Source organism: Lepus europaeus, chromosome 18, assembly GCF_033115175.1.
Source record: "Lepus europaeus isolate LE1 chromosome 18, mLepTim1.pri, whole genome shotgun sequence".
NCBI lineage: Eukaryota > Metazoa > Chordata > Mammalia > Lagomorpha > Leporidae > Lepus > Lepus europaeus.
In genome coordinates this window covers 14,282,607-14,297,891 of record NC_084844.1, presented here as the reverse complement: position 1 = coordinate 14,297,891, position 15,285 = coordinate 14,282,607, and the positions used below count along the sequence as shown (strand labels likewise).

General features: G+C 51.1%; 1 protein-coding gene across 1 annotated transcript; it reads left to right on the top strand.

The window, feature by feature from the left end:
* Positions 1–280: 280 nt before the first annotated feature.
* Positions 281–14,740, top strand: MILR1 (mast cell immunoglobulin like receptor 1). Its single transcript, XM_062175000.1, has 7 exons — positions 281–348; positions 434–475; positions 2,906–3,184; positions 9,476–9,598; positions 12,700–12,789; positions 14,219–14,287; positions 14,536–14,740. The coding sequence occupies exons 1-7, from the start codon at positions 294–296 to the stop codon at positions 14,601–14,603; spliced, it is 726 nt and encodes a 241-aa protein (XP_062030984.1). The 5' UTR covers positions 281–293; the 3' UTR covers positions 14,604–14,740.
* The last annotated feature ends 545 nt before the right edge of the window (positions 14,741–15,285 follow it).

Below are 15,285 nucleotides of genomic sequence, written 5' to 3'. Positions count from 1 at the left end.
AGAGAGAGATGACCAGGTGGGTTTCCGCAGGAACACGGGACAGTCCATTATTTTCTTTTTCCCATTGTCCACATTGCCAGCCAGCCTGAGTTAGAGGCCACCTACCACACTGCTTTCTTACGGAACTCACAGATGAGCACAGCTTGGTTGAACCCCTGGTCCATCGGGCAAAGCGGGTCCCTACCCTCTGATTCCCCTCCCTCTGCGGAGGAGGAAGGTCGCTCGGTGACTCACCACTTTCGATTGTGCCATCCAGCCTCCTCTGCCCTCCTCTCTCGATTTCACCAGGGAGAATGTGGAGCCGGGTGAACAGTCTGCTCTTCTGGGGCATTCTTTCGTCCGTGACATGTAAGCCACTGATGGGTTTAAAGCCGGATCTCCAAACGAAAAACGTAGGAGACGATCTTTCTCATGCTCCTTTTCTCTCTTTCAGTTCAAAAATCTGCACTGGACTGTGGGATAATGAAATCAAACAGTAAGTTGCATTTACTTCTCTCTTACTTGCACTTCTTCCCTGAAATGGTGGGACGGTCGGCTTCGAACACGTGGCTAACTCTGTGCTTTTAGATGAACACCCAAAGGGCAGAGCCCTTTCATCCACCTCCTGCTTGCCGTAAAATGGTTTTAGGGAAGCAGTTGGAAGTAGCTGCAGCATAGAATAAAATCTGTCTGACTTCTTCTGTTGTGTTAAACGGTTATTTATTTGTGATGAGGAGAGGGAGAGGGAGGGGGGAGAGGGAAGAGAGAGGGAGGGAAACAGAGCTCCCATCTGCCCGTCGCCCTCCAAGTGTCGGCAACGACAGGGGCTGGGCCAGGCCAAAGCCAGGAGACTAGAATTCCATCCAGGCCTCCCCTGTGGGTGGCAGGAACCCCACTACTTGAGCCATCACAGGCCACTTCCCAAGGTGTGCGTCTGCAGGAATTGGGAGCCAGAGCTGCTGCTCAAACCCAGGCACTCTGATACGGGATACCCCTGTCTTAATTGGTGACTTTACCAAAACGTCAAATGCCTAGCCCTGTTGTTTTTAAGTAGAAAACCAATGCATAATCGCTTTAAAATAACTCAAGCAATGCTAGAAGTACACTCTGGGTGGGGCTGGTGCTGTAGCATCTGCGGTGCTGGCATCCCATATAGGTGCCGGTCCGTGTCCTGGCTGCTCCTCTTCTGATCCAGCTCTCTGCTATGGCCTGGGAAAGCAGTGGAAGATGGCCCAGGTCCTTGGGCCCCTGTACTCATGTGGGAGACCCAGAGCTCCTAGCTCCTGGCTTTGGATCAGCTCAGCTCTGGCCATTGTGGCCATTTGGGGAGTGAGCCAGTGGATGGAAGACCTCTCTCTCTCTCTGACTCTCCCTCTCTCTGTCTGTAACTCTGCTTCTCAAATAAATAAATAAAATCTTTTTTTAAAAAAAGAAATATGCACTGGGATAGTCTACCTTTGGTCCCAATGCTGGTCCTACCCTTTGCCAGCTGGCAACCTGGGCACGATATGTGACCCCTCTGTAGAGGGGGGTAATAAAAGCCCCTCCTGGAAGGGCTGTTTGAGGACTGAAGGAGACACTCCTCGTTCCTCAGCATCTATGAAGCCATCGATAAATGCCAGCGGGGGGGGTAAGATGTCACTTGAGACACCCATAGCCCATATTGGAGTGCCCGGGCTGGTGTCCCGGCTCCACGCTTGACTCCAGCTTCCTGCTAAAGTACAGCCTAGGAGGCAGCTGTGATGGCTCTGCTGGGTCCCTGCCACCACATGGGAGACCTGGATGGAATTCCCACCTTCCAGACACCTGGGGAATGAACTGGTGGATGGGAGGCCTGTTTGTCTATTTATCTTTTTCTCTCTTTGCCTCTCAAACAAAATAAATTTTAAAACTAATAATAAATGCTAGCCAAGATTGTTATTATAACTACATATAATGCAAACATTCTCTTATACCTCCTTGATCTCTCCCCTTTCTCTACTTCCAGAAGTAATCACTAGCAATAGTCATTTTCTATCTGATTGTGAATTTTTTTTAACTTAATTTTTATAGACATCACTCTAGGTAGTAGAAGATTTATCTCCTTTTTGCAACAGCTACATGGGATTTTACGACTCAGCCATAATTCATCTAACCCTTTTCATTGATTTTCCCCTTGTTTTTGATAATATAAACAATGCTCAATAAGCATCTTTGTATACAATACCTTTGGTGGCCACGCGAGCATTTGGAAGCATCCTATAGAATAAAATAGAATAAATAATGGACAAAATAAAGTATCTGTCACAGTACTTGGTCATAGAGCATGGACTAAAGTGTTTTAATATTTTCTTAAACAAAAAGATTTATTTTACTTATTTTAAAGGCTAAGTTGGGGGTGGGGGTCTTTCACCTGCAGTTTCACTTCCCAAATGGCCACAATAGACAAGGCTGGGCCAAGTCAAAACCAGGAGCCAGGAACTTCATTTGGATCTTCCACATGGGTGGCAGTGGCTGAAGTCCTCAGGCAACCTTCTGCTGCCTTCCCAGGCACATTAGCAGGGAGCTGGACTGGAAGTGGAGCAGCCAGGACACGAACCAGCACCCATATGGGATGTCTTGCAGGCAGAGGCTTAACCTGCTGCACCACAACACCAACCCCTGTTTTAATATTTCTAAGGCAGGGTAAGCAGTCTTAATAGAGTCTACTTTGGTTCTCACTGGCAAGAGGAGTAGCCGGCCCAAAAGAATGTGATCAAGTCTATGCGTGGGTCTCTGTGAAGAGCCTCTGTAGACACTAAGCTTCCTCCCACACTGGTCGGTATGGCAAGAAACACTTCCCATAGAAAAGCTCACCAGGTGTAGTGTCCCCATAAGAATGTGGCTACTGCATTGTTATCGACGGATTTTAACAAGGATTTTTTTCTTGTGTCATTTTGTTTTCCAGAATTCCCTTCTCCAACTTTGAACGCAGAAACCACAGTGGTCACAAAGGGTCAAAATGTATCTCTGTTTTGTTCCCACAAGAGCAAATCACTGGAAATCACCTATTCGCTGTTTCTGAATAAGACCCTTGTGGGTGACAAGACTGGGAAAGTGGACCGCATGGTTTTTCACAGAATCATCTCAGACGCCAAGGACTTGGGCCCCTACAAATGCAAGACGAGTGTTTTCAACTGTACCAAGAATGCGACATACAGTCAGGAGCTCAAGTTCACGGCTATGAGTGAGTAGAGCCTTACCTGTTGCTTCAGGCCCGGTGATTTATGGGATTCCTTTTGTTCTGTCAAAGGGCTCTCCATGTTCCTTCTCACTCAGGAACCCAGAAAGTATCCCTGAGATCTTTAATCATTCATCTGACTTCTTCTTTCAAAGACTTTTGTATATTTCAGATAGTAGTCATCTATCTGGGCAAACATCATAATCTCAACAATACAGTTGTTGAGATCTTCTCTAAGTGGCTTATTCTAGGAGTCCCATCAGGTAGGTGAAAATTCCTTTTTTCTGAAGACCAGAGTAAGAAACCTGGAATCCATGCTGGGCCCTGTGACGAGGTCTTGTAAGCCCCTGGCCTTTCCCATCTTCCTCCCCTTGCATCCGATGCCCCATCTGCCAGTTCTCTCCCTGCCCAATCACTGGTCTCACTTCTGTATTTTTCTTTCCCATCTTCTCGGCCCAAGCCTCTTACAGCCTAGCATTAATGACTGCATCTGTGAAGGTGACCTTTTTTTTTTTTTTTTTTTTTTGACAGATAGAGTTAGACAGTGAGAGAGAGACAGAGAGAAAGGTCTTCCTTCCGTTGGATCACCCCCCAAATGGCCGCTATCGCTGGAGCTACGCTGATCCGAAGCCAGGAGCCAGGTGCTTCCTCCTGGTCTCCCATGCGGGTGCAGGGCCCAAGCATTTGGGCCATCCTCCACTGCCCTCCTAGACCACAGCAGAGAGCTGGACTGGAAGAGGGGCAACCGGGACTAGAACCCGGTGCCCATATGGGATGCCAGCGCCACAGGCGGAGGATTAACCAAGTGAGCCACCGCGCCGGCCCTGTGAAGGTGATCTTAACAAAGGGCTCCTGAGAGAATAAGGGTGGGCTTCCAGCTGCTACAGGTACCTGGATCTTCTTAGCACAGGACCCTGACATCCTGATCAACTCTGAGTGATTCTGGGTCTGCCCTATCCACTGCGGTGACCCTAGCCACGTGTGACTGCTTATATTCAAAATCACAGCAATTAAAATTAGATGCAATTTAAAAATTCAGTGTCACAATCTCAGTAGTCACATTTTTTTTTTTTTTTTTGACAGGCAGAGTGGACAGTGAGAGAGAGAGACAGAGAGAAAGGTCTTCCTTTTTGCCGTTGGTTCACCCTCCAATGGCCGCTGCGGTTGGCGCACTGTGACCAGCGCACTGCGCTGATCCAATGGCAGGAGCCAGGTGCTTCTCCTGGTCTCCCGTGGGGTGCAGGGCCCAAGCACTTGGGCCATCCTCCACTGCACTCCCTGGCCACAGCAGAGAGCTGGCCTGGAAGAGGGGCAACCGGGACAGAATCCGGTGCCCCGACCGGGACTAGAACCCGGTGTGCTGGCGCCACAAGGTGGAGGATTAGCCTAGTGAGCCGCAGCGCCGGCCAGTAGTCACATTTCTAAGACTCAGTAGCCAAAGGCGGCTGATGGCTGTCACAGTGGAAAACACAGACATGGGACATTTCCATCATTACAAACATTTCCACAAGATGCTGCTGCCCTCGGTCAATGAGTCTTTGCTTGTAGGTTATAACCATGTTCGTAATCCATGGATGCTTTCCCCAGAGAAACTCCGATAAGGCTCTAGATGCAAACGCATGCAGATTTCAGAGGATGCCACGGGCACTCGTTAGAATCACAGTCTTTGGACATCACCTGAGTAGAAGCCACAATTGTAAAAGGAATAATAAGAAGGGAGAAGGCCGGCGCCGTGGCTCACTAGGCTAATCCTCCGCCTTGCGGCGCCGGCACACCGGGTTCTAGTCCCGGTCGGGGCACCGCATTCTGTCCCGGTTGCCTCTCTTTTTCCAGGCCAGCTCTCTGCTGTGGCCAGGGAGTGCAGTGGAGGATGGCCCAAGTGCTTGGGCCCTGCACCCACATGGGAGACCAGGAGAAGCACCTGGCTCCTGCCATCGGAACAGCGCGGTGCGCCAGCCGCAGCGCGCCAACCGCGGCGGCCATTGGAGGCTGAACCAACGGCAAAAAGGAAGACCTTTCTCTCTGTCTCTCTCTCACTGTCCACTCTGCCTGTCAAAATAAAATAAAATTAAATTAAAAAAAAATAAATTTCTTAAAAAAAAAAAAAAGAAAAGAAGAATGGAGAACCCAGGCCGGCGCCACGGCTCAATAGGCTAATCTTCCGCCTGCGGCGCCGGCACACCAGGTTCTAGTCCCAGTCGGGGCACCGGATTCTGTCCCGGTTGCCCCTCTTCCAGGCCAGTTCTCTGCTGTGGCCAGGGAGTGCAGTGGAGGATGGCCCAAGAGCTTGGGCCCTGCAGCCGCATGGGAGACCAGGAGAAGCACCTGGCTCCTAGCTTCGGATCAGCGCAGTGCAGCGGCCGCAGCAGCCATTGGGGGGTGAACCAATGGCAAAGGAAGACCTTTCTCTCTGTCTCTCTCTCTCTCTCACTGTCCACTCTGCCTGTCAAAAAAAAAAAAAAAAAAGAAGGGAGAACCCTTCTGCAAGCATGCACTGGAATGTGGTGGTTAATGTGACGGCAATAGCTTAGATGATAATATTCTGTTGGCAGACTCCTGCTGGCCGGCAGCAAGTCCAAGAATACACGTGTTTTCTGTGCACACCTTTCCTGCAATAGAACAATAACTCTGTCCTGCGGGGTTGTTTCTGATTTTAAAATAATGTTATCTTCAGTAAAGTCAGATCAATAGATCCCTATTGAGTGCCTCCTCTGTGCAAGCAATTGTGCTTGTGAGATTTCAATGCAGTCTAAGAAATGGTCTTACACAAATGCGTTCATCCGTGATTCTTTCAGCAAATGTTTAGTGAGAACCCGGATGAGCCACGCCCTGGGTACACACAGGTTCCTGCCTTTGAGGAGCTTACAGTCTAGTGGCAAGGACCCAAAACCATTAATCGCACACTGTGCTGGTTGTTGCTAAAGAAAAGAAAGTGGCACAGTGATGGAGAGAAGTAAGGGATGGGGGAGGGACCTGCTTATGTGGGGCAGTTAGGGAAGGCCTTTCGGAGGGATGCTATTGAAATAAACCCTAAAGGGTGAGGAATTAGCATGTGGGAAGCCCATAGCATGCTCAGGGGCTCCAACTTAGAAAAGGACCTGGCTGGGTGGAGGACCTACAAAGAGGCTGGTATGGCTGAGGCTCAGACCAGGGGTGTGCGCCCCAAGAAGAGACGAGACAGGGGTCCAGGCAGGGAGGTCCTGGAGCAGTGGGAGGAGCTTAGACTCTCTTCCATGCGTATTGGCTGGGTGAGGGAGTATGAGGACTGAATTTATCATCCTCGGTGTTGATCATCCAAGGCAGAGCAGGGTAAGAGTAGCAGCTGGAGGTTGGCTGGGAGACTCCTGCTGTCACCCGGAAGAGGATGGCGGCTGGGGTCAGACGTGGAAGGATCCAGAGGGAGGGCCAGCAGGACTCGCTGGCGGGTGAGAATCAGAGCGACAGATGGGGAGGGAGGATGGGGCGGAGTCAAGAATGACTTCCAGATGAGCTTCACTTTTTACAAAGAGGAACATGGAGGACAGATGTTTGATGTCTTCCTCTGTCTCTCGAATGACAGACTAACTCGCAGATGAACTACAATTCAGTTTCAAAGAGGTGACTCTGAGACATCCAAGGGGATCATGTCCCAGGAGGTGGCGACAGTGGAGTGAGCATGAGGCCAAGAGCCAGAAGGAGGAGAGGTGCGAGGCGGGGATGCCCTAGGGAAGATCTGATGGAAAAGGTGGCCTCTGGATGAGCTCACAGGACTCCTCGGGAGTTCTAAAGGAGGACTGATGTGTGGGAGAGCTGCGGCTGCTCCCCTGATCGCCATCCCTCTGAGAGCCTCCCCCACCCTCCGGGAGTTCTCCATCTTCCCATCACCTGAGATACCAGCCCTTGGTCCAGCTCCAACCACCTCACCTCAGGGAGAAGTCCTTGCTCTCCTGCTTCCCCATGAATGTCTGACCTCCTTCCCAAATATTACAGGAAGTAGATGTCCAGTCTGCAGGAAGAACATCCTCTTAGTGCTAGCATTAAACAAGGTAGCCCTCTGCGGCCCCCATCACCAGGTGCCGTTCCCCAAGGATGCTGTCATGGGGATTCTTGACCCAGGGAAGGTTAGAGCAAGAAGATTCTGAATTACTTTCTTTTAATTTATTTACACTTTGATTAGCATTTTCATTCTTTCTGTGCCAAATTGCTATTGTTAAAATAGGTAGACTCTGGGCCGGCGCCGCAGCTCACTTGGCTGATCCTCCGCCTGCGGCACCGGCACCCCGGGTTCTAGCCCTGGTCAGGGCGCCGGATTCCAGTCCAGCTCTCTGCTGTGGCCCGGGAAGGCAGTGGAAGATGGCTCAGGTGCTTGGGCCCTGCACCCACGTGGGAGGCCTGGGGGAGGCGCCTGGCTCCTGGCTTCATATCGGTGCAGCGCACCAGCCGCAGCGCACCGGCCGTGGCAGCCATTTGAGGGGTGAACCAACAGAAAGGGAGGACCTTTCTCTCTGTCTCTCTCTCACTGACTAACTCTGCCTGTTTAAAAAAAAAAATATGTAGACTCTGGAGTCGTTCCTGTTTCTGCCATTTACTAGCTGTGTGACCTTGGGCAAGCTTTTCACAGATTCTATCAGACCCACACATTTCCTGTGGAGCATTTCTCCGCAATCCTTATCAGGGTTACTTCTGCTTTTGGGGAGAACAGGAAGTTAACTCTGCAGATGAATTTACAAATAAAAATACAGTTAGATAAAATGATATCTTTAGAAAAAAATAAAATAAAAATAAAATGGTATCTTTGGATTGAGAATAAAAGCAACTCTCCAACTTCATACTTGGTACTGGACCATCAACAAAAGTATACTTGCTATCAAAAATAAAGCTTGTGGGGCTGGCTCTGTGGCGTAGCGGGCTAAGCCTCCGCCCGAGGCACTGGCATCCCATATGGACACCAGTTTGTGTCCCAGCTGCTGTTCTTCCACCCCAGCTCTCTGCTATGGCCTGGGAAAGCAGTAGAAGATGGGCCTTGGGCCCTGCACCCACATGGGAGCCCAGGAGGAATCTCCTGGCTCCTGGCTTCGGATTGGCGCAGCTCGGGCCGTTGTAGCCTTTTGGGGAGTGAACCAGTAGATGGAAGACCTTTCTCTCTGTCTCTCCCTCTCTCTGTCTGTAACTCTGCCTCGCAAATAATAAATAAATAAAATCATTTAAAAAGATTAATTTAAAAATCAGTAAATAAATAAAGATTGGGAATGCTATGAAAAACAAACTTGCACTCCAAATCTTCAAAGCCAGAGACAGGCTCTACCCTCTGACTTCCTCGGCACTGGCTGCTGTCACATTCCCTGGGGTCAGCCACAAACCAGGCCAGCATGGCTAAGGGATTTGCCAGGAAACACCCAGGCCCTTCTGGCACTTAGACCCGGGGAAATGCGCCCTCCCCCTCCTCCGTCTGTGAACTGCCACGCTGTGCTTCTGGCCCTTATGGGAACCTGGCGGGAGATGGATTTGGTCATGATTTCAGAATTCCCCTGACCAACAAGCAGACTCCCTGAGCAGCAGGTGTCTGTGGCAGGCCAGGGACGCGGGCTCTCAGGAGACAGCTGTGGCCACCCTCCCTGGAACTCTGTGCATGACAATGTAAAGAAGGCTGTGTGGTGGCCCGCGAACCCTGTTCTTCCGTTAGGTAGCAAGTCAGAAATTTAGCGTGTGTGTGTGTGTGGGGGGGGGGGGGGGGGAGAGACCTGAAGACCAGCACCTACTGTGGAAGCTCCAGAAGCCCAGCATCTTGCACTTCTAATCCTGCCCAGACCCTGATAACCTCCCAGGTGGTCCCAGCCCTGCCCCAAGGAAAGCTCCCAGGAGAACTCTCTCCTCAGCACCAAATGGGTTCCCTGACCTGGTAACACAGGGCAATAAAACCTTCACAGACAGCCCTAAGGGCACCCCTCTCTCTGCTCCCACCAACAAATCTGGGGAGGATTTTGCTAATGTTCACCCAACAAACCCTTCTAGGACTCTCCATCCTTTGTCCTGGAGGAGAGGGGGAGGTGGGTAAACAGACTCCCTTAAAAACCTAGGGAATCCAAACAGACTGCGGGCTCAGCCCTCTGCCTCCCTGCTGAGCAGCACCTGGCCTGCCCAGGTGTGTTCTCTCCATTCAACCAGGTAACCTTGCTCTCCCCCAGTCCAAGTGACTGGGTGCTCTCTGTCCCTTCCGTTCTGACGGATGCCCTAGCCCCAATAAAGCCTTATCACTCTGCTCTCTGTCTCACGCCTGAATTCTTTCTTGAAGACAATAACCCCATGGCTTTCCTCCAGGGACACTTCCAGAAGATTCTTGTCCCTTCTGCCTGCGGCTGCTGCTCCCAGGGTTACTGCTGCTGCTGTCCCTGGCCACGGTCCTAATGCTGCTGCTTTGGATTCGACGAAAACAGAAAGCAAGTAAGTTCTTCAGGCACCCGCTTGCCACTGTTTTGCCATGGGTTTTGGAGACAGACGGTAGGGAGAGGGCAAGGAGGAAGGGGATGGGGGATCAGAAACGGGTTGGGGAGAAAAGGAAGAGAGGTGATGAGGAGGGCGAGGCAGGGCTGGGTAAATGAAGCCACTGTGCCTGCCGTTCCCGCCCAGCGCGGTGCTCCCGTCCCCAGACAAAGCCTGTGCCTGCTGACGTTGCAGCCCGGCCAGTCCCACGGGCCCTGCACTGAGAATGAGCTGTCTGACTTGGCATTTTGTCGCCCCCATCTCAAAAGTCCTAGTAAGGAGCCAGCACTGTGGTGCAGCGATTAAACTGCCGCCTGCAACGCTGGCATCTCATATGAGGTTCTAAGTCCCAGCCGCTCATCTTCTGATCCAGCTCCCTGCTAATGCACCTGGGAAAGCAGCTGAAGGATGGCCCAAGCGCTGGGGCCCCTGCGCCCACGTGGGAGAGCTGGATGGAGTTCCAGCGCCCTGGTTTCAGTCTAGCCCAGCGCTGACTGTTGCAGCCTTTGAGGAGCGAACCAGCGAATGGAAGATCTCTCTCTCTCCCCCTCTGTAACTCTGCCTTTCAAATAGATTAATAGGCCGGCGCCATGGCTTAACAGGCTAATCCTCCGCCTTGCGGCGCCGGCACACCAGGTTCTAGTCCCGGTCGGGGCGCCGGATTCTGTCCCGGTTGCCCCTCTTCCAGGCCAGCTCTCTGCTATGGCCCGGGAAGGCAGTGGAGGATGGCCCAAGTGCTTGGGCCCTGCTCCCGCATGGGAGACCAGGAGAAGCACCTGGCTCCTGGCTTCGGATCAGCACGATGCGCCGGCTGCAGCGGCCATTGGAGGGTGAACCAACGGCAAAAAGGAAGACCTTTCTCTCTGTCTCTCTCTCACTATCCACTCTACCAGTCAAAAAAAATTTTTTTTAATTAAAAAAAAAAAATAGATTAATAAATCTTTTTTAAAAAAAGCTCATTCATGGCCTCCATAGAAGCCTCAATTACCGCCTGTCACATATCAAGTCTTATGACTGCCTTTGGCTAAATTCCCAGGGTGGCCTTCTCATTTGGCACACAGGGTGGAACACTACCAAGACTAGTACATCAGGAGCTGGCGCTGTGGCGTAGCAGGTAAAGCGTCTGCAGTGCTGGTATCCCATATGGCTACGGGTTCGAGTACTGGCTGGTCCACTTCCAATCACACTCTCTGCTATGGCCTGGGGAAGCAGTAGAAGATGGCCCAAGTCCTTGGGCCCCTGCACCCACGTGGGAGATACAGAAGAAGCTCCTGGCTCTTGGCTTCAGATCTGTGTAACTCCAGTCGTTGCAGCCATCTGGGGAGTGAGTCGGGGATCGAAGACCTCTCTCTGCCTCTTTCTCTCTCTAACTCTGCCTTTCAAATAAATAAATAAATCTTTTTTTTTTCTTAAAAAAAGATTGCACAGCAGACAGTTGAGGGGCACGTGGAGGGGCATCAGACAGGCTTCTGTGACTCTCTGAGCCTCAGCTTTCTGACCTGAGGAATGGGGCCATGGAGGTACTGGCAGAACTGGCTCTCTGTCTCAAATGATTAATCTCAGTCCCCAGGCTCCCTCCATCTTTCAAGTCGTAACTGAGAGAGGTCAGAGATTCTGTTGACAGAATTTTGAAAATAAATGGGAACATCTTGTACATCACTTTTAGATTTATTTGAAAGTCAGAGTTACAAACAGAAAGGGAGAGACAGATATCTCCCATCCTCTGGTTCACTCCCCAGATGACTGCAACAGCCAGAGCTGGACTGATCTGAAGCCAGGAGACAGGAGCTTCATTGGGTTCCTCCATGTGGGTGCAGGGGCCATCCTTTTCTGCTTTCCCAGGTGCATTAGCAGGGACCTGGGTTGGAAGTGGAGCAGCTGGGACTCGAACTGGCACCCATATAGGATGGCACTTCAGACAGTGACTTTACCCGTTGCACCACAGCACTGGCCTCCATCTTATACATCTTTTTTTTTTTTAAGATTTATTTATTTATTTGAAAGTCATAGTTAACATAGAGAGAGAAGGAGAAGCAGAGAGAGAGAGAGAGAGAGAGAGAGAGAGAGAGAGATCTTCCATCCGCTAGTTCACGCCCCAGTTGGCTGCAACAGTTGGAGCTGCGCTGATCTGAAGCCAGAAGCCAAGAGCTTCTTCTGGGTCTCCCATGCGGGTGCAGGGGCCCAAGGATTTGAGCCATCTTCTACTGCTTTCCCAGGCCATAGCAGAGAGCTGGATCAGAAGTGGAGCTGCCGGGACTTGAACCGGCGCCCATATGGGATGCTGGCACTGCAAGCGGCAGCTTCACCCACTACGCCACAATGCCGGCCCCATCATCTTATACATCTTTTTTTTTTTAAAGATTTTATTTATTTATTTGAAAGTTACAGTTACAGACAGTGAGAAGGAGAGACAGAGAAAAAGGTCTTCTGTCCGCTAATTCACTCCCCAAATGGCCACAACAGCTGGTGCTGAGCCAATCCAAGGCCAGGAGCCAGGAGCTTCCTCTGGTCTCCCACATGGATGCAGGGGCCCAAGGACTTGGGCCATCTTCTACTGCTTTCCAGGCCATAGCAGAGAGCTGGATCAGAAGTGAAGCAGCCAGGACTCGAACCAGCGCCCATATGGGATGCCGGCACTGCAGGCGGAGGATTAACCTACTGCGCCACAGCACTGGCCCCCATCTTATACATCTTAAAAACATGTCTTGATCACTGGCTAGAGCTAGAATAGAACTTGGCTGGGTTGCTTACTATCTCTTAAAGATATTGCAAAGCTTTGCTTTGGACAGACTGTTCTTTTCAGCAAAGGAAAGATAAGCTGGCCATTTCCGGAAGCCTCTGACAGGCAGAGGGTGCTCCTGGTGGAGCCAGGGCTGTGGGCAGGTGCTGCAGACCGATCCCTGGGCAGCCCACGGCTGTCCTCCGCTGGGCGCCGGCACAGGCCGTGGGAGCGGGTCCGCCCTTCTTCAGCACTTTGCTTGGGTTCTGCTCCTTGGCAGAGGAGATGAGAACAATGAGGCTGGGTCGGGTTTAATTTGTTGATTGTATACCAACTCCTGCAGGAAAAGCAGAGAGAGAGAATGGGCTCGTGGACCACGAAACTACCCCCGAGGAAGCTGACATATACGTAAATGTCTGTAAGCCTCCAGCAGGTGAGAGAACATCGATGGGTGTTTTGATTGGCTTCTGGTCATGTCTCTTATTTTGTTTTGTGGTACAGGCGTCTGGGAAAGGGCTGTAGGTTATGATGACTTCCCGGCCCCTGACATCTGCCCCTGACATCTGGCCCGACATCTGGCCCTGAATGCTTCCACAGGTACTCCACGTGTGTGCTCACACCGAGACAAGTGGCATTGTCTCAGATGTGCCGTTGGACACCAGGATTTTTTTTGAGATGCAGACAGATGGAAAGAGAGAGAGAGGAGGGAGAGAGAGAGAGAGAGAGCGCTCCCATCTGCTGATTTACTCCACAAATGCCATCAACAGCTGGGGCTGGATTGGGGCTGAAGCCAGGAGCCAGGAACTCAGTTCAGGTCTCCCACGTCGGTGGCAAGAACTCAATTCCTTGAGCCACCCCTGAGAGTCAGCATCAGCAGGAAGCTGGAATCGGAGTGGAGCTGGAACGCAAACCTAGGCACTCTGGTGTGGAATAAGGGAGTCCTCGCTGTTGTGCCAAATGCCAGGCCCCTTGGAGATTTTTTATATCACTCCAGAATGATCTGTATTGTGTTCCAGTCTTTCATGATAGCTTTTTATTTAAAAAGTATTTATTTTTATTTATTTGAAAGGCAGAGTGGCCACACACACACACACACACACAGGGATTGACAGATCTTCCGTTTGCTGGTTCACTCCCCAAATGGCTGCAATGTCCAGGCCTGGGCCAGTCCAAAGCCAGGAGCCAGGAGCCTGTAACTCCATCTAGGTCTCCTACATGGGTGGCAGGGGACCAAGTACTTGTGCTATCTTATCTTACACTGGTTTTCTAAGTACATGAGCAGGAAGCTGGATCAGAAATGGAACAGCTGGGACTTGAACCAGTGCTCTGATATGGGATGCTGGCATTGCAGGTGGTAGCTAAACCTACTGTGCCACAACGCTGACTCCTATTTATTTTAATTGACAAATAAAAATTTTATACATGTATAAAATTTGTCCTGGGTCACGTGCTGTTTTGAAATGTGTATACATTGTGAAATGGCTAACCTATGTATTAACTCGCATGCCTATCATTTGTTTTGCGGTAAGAGCATTTAAAATCTATTCCCTCAGCAGTGTTCCAGAACCCACATTGTCATTAGCTGTAGGCACCATGCGGTACAACACACAGTCATCTCTCACAGCTGGCGTCATGGCTGCCACATGGAGACTGGGATCCAGGCCTGGGCCAGCTGTGGGCTTCATGGCAGCCAGCGCTGGCGGAGTGCCCAGCGCGTTCGCGACTTCTCCCACTCCCATTGCACAAAGGAGGCGTGGGCGCCCCCCTTGGAATTGAGCACTGTCTGCAGGCCTCTGCGCCACTGCCCCGGTGTGGTCAGAGGCTCAGAGAGTTGGCCCGGTAACACTTTGTCTTTTGCCCAGGGACTGGACCTTCCCGGGAAATACATTACGCCACCCCCAACTTCCATGCGCTGGAACCAGAAAGGCAAGGTGAGCCACGGCGTGCTGCTGGGGAGAGACAGCAGGTGTGATGCCACCACCCCAAGGAGCGTTGGGAACCCATGCGTGGGTGCCAGGGAGCAATGGGCCCATCCCGGGAACCCGGTGGGGGGCCAACACCACAGCTGCCAGCAAATCTTAGAGAAGATGGGTGTGGCGGGGGTCCTGGGAATGGGGTTTGAGAGTCTCTCTGGACCATATGCTATATTTACTGAATTATTTTCCCTTTTATGTTGCAGAGGCCTATGATTATTGTACAGCTGAGTATATCTATCTAAATACAATGACGCAAAGAGCAGACACTTAGCCAAGCTCTCAAGATACCCCACGTCAGTTCCAGGCTCTAGCTCCTGACTCCAGTTTCCTGCCAGTGTGGATCCTGAGAGGCAGTGGTGATGGCTCAAGTAATTGGGTCCCTGCCACCCTCACGGGAGCCCTGACCCAGCCTTGGCTAATGCAGGCATTTGTGTAGTGAACCAGTGAATGAAAGATCTGTCTCTCAAATTTAAAAAATAAATTAATAAGTTAATTTAAAGAAACAGACTACATCTCATGGTAAGATGCTTCTTATGAAGGTGACTTACATGAAGAAAAAGCAAACGCGTTTGACACTTAAAAATGTGTAATCCCGGAGCCGGCGTTGTGACATAGCGGGTAATGCCTGCACCCCATATGGGCGCTAACACACCTGGGAAGGCAGCGGAAGATGGTCCAAGTGGGGGTCCCTGCACCCACATGGGAGACCTGGAAGAAGCTCCTGGCTCCTAGCTTCTGCTCCACCCGGCCCCGGCAGATGTGACCATTTGGGGAGTGAACCAGTGGATGGAAGACCTCTCTCTCTCTCTCTGTCTCTGTCTCTCCTTCTCTCTCTATAACTCTGCCTTTCAAATAAATAAATGAATAGGCCGGCACCGTGGCTTAACAGGCTAATCCTCCGCCTTGCAGCGCCGGCACACCGGGTTCTAGTCCCAGTTGGGGCGCCAGATTCT

Excerpts from the sequence above, each read along its gene's own strand:
- MILR1 (XM_062175000.1), top strand. The coding sequence starts at position 294 with ATGTGGAGCCGGGTGAACAGTCTGCTCTTCTGGGGCATTCTTTCGTCC. Across the intron at positions 349-433 it reads CATTCTTTCGTCCGTGACAT|TTCAAAAATCTGCACTGGAC; the intron begins GTAAGCCACTGA and ends TCTCTCTTTCAG. Across the intron at positions 12,790-14,218 it reads TGTCTGTAAGCCTCCAGCAG|GGACTGGACCTTCCCGGGAA; the intron begins GTGAGAGAACAT and ends TCTTTTGCCCAG.